At 48.3% G+C, this 4,688-nt stretch overlaps 2 protein-coding genes and 1 pseudogene across 6 annotated transcripts in view; 2 read left to right on the top strand and 1 right to left on the bottom strand.

The window, feature by feature from the left end:
• Glt8d1 (glycosyltransferase 8 domain containing 1) overlaps window positions 1–2,232 on the bottom strand; it is a 14,619-nt gene extending 12,387 nt beyond the window's left edge. Inside the window, exon 1 of one of the 5 annotated variants that reach the window (XM_031361711.1) lies at window positions 1,944–2,232. The gene's annotated coding sequence lies outside the window, so the exon portion shown is untranslated. Of the gene's footprint in view, window positions 1–1,937 lie in introns of all 5 variants that reach the window. The other 4 variants (XM_031361712.1, XM_031361713.1, XM_031361709.1 and 1 more) reach the window with 4 other exon arrangements.
• LOC116084626 lies at window positions 282–746 on the top strand (annotated as a pseudogene).
• A 33-nt stretch (window positions 2,233–2,265) lies between the features above and the next one.
• Spcs1 (signal peptidase complex subunit 1) lies at window positions 2,266–4,147 on the top strand. The gene is made up of 4 exons (XM_031361714.1): window positions 2,266–2,730; window positions 3,067–3,126; window positions 3,207–3,293; window positions 3,756–4,147. The coding sequence occupies exons 1-4, from the start codon at window positions 2,515–2,517 to the stop codon at window positions 3,879–3,881; spliced, it is 489 nt and encodes a 162-aa protein (XP_031217574.1). The 5' UTR covers window positions 2,266–2,514; the 3' UTR covers window positions 3,882–4,147.
• Window positions 4,148–4,688: the final 541 nt, after the last annotated feature.

Here is a 4,688-nt window from a genome sequence, read left to right as displayed (position 1 = left end):
AAAAAAAAAAAAAAAAAAAAAGCTAAAGCTAAATACATGTTTATATTCAGTCTCAACAACTTTTTAAAAAAAACTTTCCTGTCCTTTTACAATGTGGATCATATATAACCACAAAAGGATTCCCACTGGTGCTCTGTACCCTATCCTATAATTGTTCTTGTGTAGCATCAACTTTGCTTCCATTCCTGGTGGATCATACCATCCACACGCTAGCATGTTCTGGTGTCTTCCAGATAAAGGAGTAAAGGAAGAAGTGGAGGGTGACTTTTGTAAAAGGCAACATGGCTGCCCTCCAGCCTCTGGTGAAGCCCAAGATCGTCAAAAAGAGGACCAATAAGTTCATCAGGCACCAGTCAGACTGATATGTAAAAATTAAGTGGAACTGGCAGAAATCCAGAGGCATCGATAACAGGGTGCGGAGAAGATTCAAGGGCCAGATCCTGATACCTAGCATTGGTTACAGGAGCAACAAGAAAACCAAGCACATGCTGCCTAGCGGCTTCCGGAAGTTCCTGGTCCACAATGTCAAGGAGCTGGAAGCGCTGCTGCTGTGTAACAAATTTTACTGTGCTGAGATTGCTCACAACGTGTCCTCTAAGAACCGAAAAGCAGAAAGAGCAGCACAGCTGGCCATCAGAGTCACCAACCCCAACACCAGGCTACACAGTGAAGAAAATGAATAGATGGCTTGTGTGCACGTTTTGTGTTTAAATAAAATCACAAAAGCTGCAAAGAAAAAAAAAAATCACAGACACTAAATTTCAGAATAAGGAAAAGCGTGAAATTCCAATAGGGCTGTTGGGTCAAAAGGAACATGGCAAAACCATTTTGTTTTTCCATGGTTTCCATAAAACCATTTTATCTTTTTATAGTTCAAACACTATACGGTTGTAAAACAACCGTGAGGAATGTGAGTCTATTCATATACACTAAGAAAAATGTAGGGAAGGGGAAAAGAAAAAAGACCCATAAAAACTGTTGTTGTCTTTCATTGTACTGGCTCTAAGGTCCGAAGTGTCAAAGGGGTCTGTATTTTTTCTGAAAGGTGTCAAAGCACAAGAACACTTGAAATTTTCACACACTTTACTGGCTAGGTCCTACTTGTCTCTCATGATCAGGAAATTTCCCCAACCCCAGGTTACCCTTCCCCGAGCTCCATCACCTAGGTGCCTTTCCCCAACAGCTAATTCACTAGCCACATTTCTGGAGTGATATTGGACATTTTCCTTGACACACTCCAAGTTTCCAAGGCCTAAGTCACAACTGTGCTAATATAAGAAAGAAGGAAAGAAAGACAGACAGGAAGGAACAAAGGAAGGAAGGAAGGAAGGAAGGAAGGAAGGAAGGGAGAGAAAAGAAGGAAGGAGAAAGAGAGAGAGAGAGAGAGAGAGAGAGAGACAGACAGACAGAGACAGAGACAGAGACAGAGAGAAAGGAAGGAAGGAAGGAAGGAAGGTAGCTATTGGTAGCTCCATGGAAGTGTAGGTGCCGCCAGCAGCCACTCCTGGCCTAGAGTGTCTAGCATCTTGCCATCTGTGCCTGACTCTGCATGCACATCAGAGTCCACAGAGGCAGATGGCCCCAGAGGGAAGGGATCCCCAGAATGGTCTGTCTGAATATAGCACCCCATCTAGCTCACTAATGAGGGAAGGGCTCACGCTTTTGAAATACACACAACCCTTGAAAGACAGGGTTAAGGGAAACCCTTGGCTGGTCTTTACCAGGAGGGACTGGTCTGGGATCGTAAGAGCCATGGAAACCGACAACCAAAAAGTTGGGCCGAATTTGGGACCCCCTACACAAGGGCACGGGAGCTCAATCCACGAGATGTGGGGCGACCAGGGCCTCGCGGGTCTTCTCCGAGGCAATCTCCTTTCCCTGGAGAAAGTGGCTTCGTAATCTTCCCTAACTCTAGGGTTCATTAGTAGCCTCCTTACGCTTACGCTTAAGAGTGACGGGGACGTGGTGAGGCGCTCCCGGGATCCCGCCACGCACTGACAGGCCAGGTTAGAGCGGCGTCAGACGAATCGTCGCCCTCAGAAGCTCGGCGCAGCCGCCTTTACCTGCGCTGGGAGGGGCCGCCGCCCACGTCCCGGCCCGCCCCGCCAGCTCAGCGCTCGCTCCGCAGGCCCCAGGCCAGGGCCCACCGCCCGGCCGCCCGCGTCCGCCGCTCTCTGGCCGTGGCCCACTGGCCGGCGAGCTCTGCGGCAACCACGTAGTACCACAACCCCTAGTTTGACCGAGCCTCCCTCTGCCGGAGAGGCAGCAGGCGCCACAGGGCAACCCCGTCGCCGGGGTCCTCCCTGAGAAAAGGCCGTCGCTATGGAGACGTGGAGCGCGCCGGCAGCCGTTAAGTCGGGGAGGCGCAGCCCGCTAGTAATTCCCGCCCCAGTTGCCGCTCCGGGCGGCCAGGAGCACCGACTGGTGCACGATGCTCGGGCTAGGTCGCTGCCCCAGCCCTCGTGAGCAGTGTACGGGGTTCTAAGAAAGCTGAGAGACGTACCTCCCTAGGAGATGGCGCGGGGCGGGGCCAGGGATTATCCGTGCCCGTCGGAGACATCCGCTTCCGGGGCCACGGCTGAAGTGAGGCGCTTGGCTGGTCGGCCTGGCTGTTTTCGGTATCGTACCCCGCAAGCCACACTCTTTAAAAATCGGTTACCTTCGTTTCGCTGTCGGTATCGGTCTTCGACAACCATGCTGGAACACCTGAGTTCGCTGCCCACCCAGATGGTGAGGGCGCGCGTCCCCGATTCCCTCCTTTGGAGCTTAGCGACTTCTCAGCACCCCCTGCCGTCCCCCTTCCCCCCCTCCCCGCTGGAGCTTCGATGGTGCCGCGTGGTTCGCCCCCCATGGCTTCACTTTCCCCTTCTTCTCTTCCCCAGAATGGATTCCCCTTTCCCGTGGTCTGTTAAGATGCCCAAGTATCCCGGGAAAATTACATTTTTGCTTCTTTATTCTTGGGCCCTCCTGGTGTTGAGTGCTGCCTTATGCCAAAACTGAGTTCCCTACAAGAATTGCAGTCCTTTGGTAGTAAGACCAACTCTTCCCCTTCTTTTTCGTCCCTAGGATTACAAAGGGCAGAAACTAGCTGAACAGATGTTTCAGGGGATTATTCTTTTTTCTGCAGTAAGTATTGCAATACCTTTAATTCTTAATCCCGCCTCCCTTGGTTTGAGTGCATTTTATATACTCTTCTTTCTTTTCAGATAGTTGGGTTTATCTACGGGTACGTGGCTGAACAATTTGGGTGGACTGTCTACATAGTTATGGCCGGATTTGCTTTCTCGTGTTTGGTAAGACGTTTGTGGTGTTTTGAGTATTAGCAGCAACATAAGTTCTCTGACTTGGGAAACTTGGTTGGACCTAGTAATGAGAACCAGAATCAACTCTTTATTCATCTTTCCCATTAATGTTTCTGTTTTCTATTATTTGAAAAGTAGAATGTTAAGTTGTGTCAGATGGCTTGAGCTACATAAAGGTGTAGAGCTTTCCAGTTTTCTTTTGCACCTTATCTAGGCAGTAAGGTCATAATGGCAGGGGCTTCCTGCTTTGCTCATGCTTCCTCCATATTTCTTTTAGTTCTTAAAACTCGTACATGTACTTACTCGTACTTAAGGCTTGTTTTCACCCTGTGACATATTTTGTCTCATACGTTTGTTAATCTTTAGCATGGTGGTTATTTGGGGATTAGACATAACTTAATCTTTTAAACCTTGAATGGAAATAAATGCTGCCTTTTCTCTGTTCTGATCTAGCTGACCCTTCCTCCTTGGCCTATCTACCGCCGCCATCCCCTGAAGTGGTTGCCTGTTCAAGATTTAGGCACAGAAGACAAGAAATCAGGGGACAGAAAAATTAAGAGGCATGCTAAAAATAACTGATTGGGACTTTCACAATTCAGCACCTGCTTTTGTTTCCTGTGAGATGAGCTTTCATAACCAAAACATGAGCTTAAACCACCTATGTTCTTACAGCACAGCTGTGTTGAGAGATCTAGTTGTCCTGGCTTCATTTCTAATCCAAATGTATTTGAAGTTATGACTGTTTTATACCATCTCCTCATAAGCTTGTGATTGAGAACAGGACATACAAGTATGCAAGGCTTCTTTCAGGTGTGTATAATGAATAAACACCTCATAAGTCATACTACATCTGTTTTCTTTTTGCAATGGGTTCTCACTATGTAGATTAGGCTGTCTCCCAAGTTCAGAATCCTGCCTTACCCTCCCAGAGTGCTGGGAATCCAGGCGTATGCTACCATACCTGGCTGGGAAGTCCTATTTATAACTCTCTGAGTCTCACACTCCATTACGAGCCTTCACACTGTTTTAAGTGTGAGGTATTGTTTGGTTTTGTGTTTTGTGACAGGGTCTTTCAATATAGTCCAGGCTGTCCTGGAACTTCCTATGTAGTCCAGGCTGACCTTTTGGTTTTTGGTTTTTGTTTATTAGATATTTTCTTTATTTACATCTCAAATGTTACCCCCTTTCTTGGGTTCCTCTCTGAAAACCGGCTATCCCATCCCCACCTTCCCCTGCTCACCAACCCACCCACTCCTGCTTCCCTGTCCTGGCATTCCGATACACTGAGGCATCGAGCCTTCTCAGGACCAAGGGCCTCTCCTCCCATTGATGTCCAGCAAGCTAGGCTGACCTGAATTCATAGTTCCACCTGCCCTTGCCTTTTGA

This window comes from Mastomys coucha, unplaced genomic scaffold, assembly GCF_008632895.1.
Source record: "Mastomys coucha isolate ucsf_1 unplaced genomic scaffold, UCSF_Mcou_1 pScaffold9, whole genome shotgun sequence".
NCBI lineage: Eukaryota > Metazoa > Chordata > Mammalia > Rodentia > Muridae > Mastomys > Mastomys coucha.
Note: the sequence above shows the minus strand (reverse complement) of the source record. Positions and strands in the feature narration are given on the sequence as shown.

Coding starts and splice junctions, on each gene's coding strand:
- Spcs1 (XM_031361714.1), top strand. CDS start 2,515: ATGGCGCGGGGCGGGGCCAGGGATTATCCGTGCCCGTCGGAGACATCC. Junction 2,731..3,066: donor GTTCGCTGCCCACCCAGATG/GTGAGGGCGCGC, acceptor TTTCGTCCCTAG/GATTACAAAGGGCAGAAACT. Junction 3,294..3,755: donor GATTTGCTTTCTCGTGTTTG/GTAAGACGTTTG, acceptor GTTCTGATCTAG/CTGACCCTTCCTCCTTGGCC.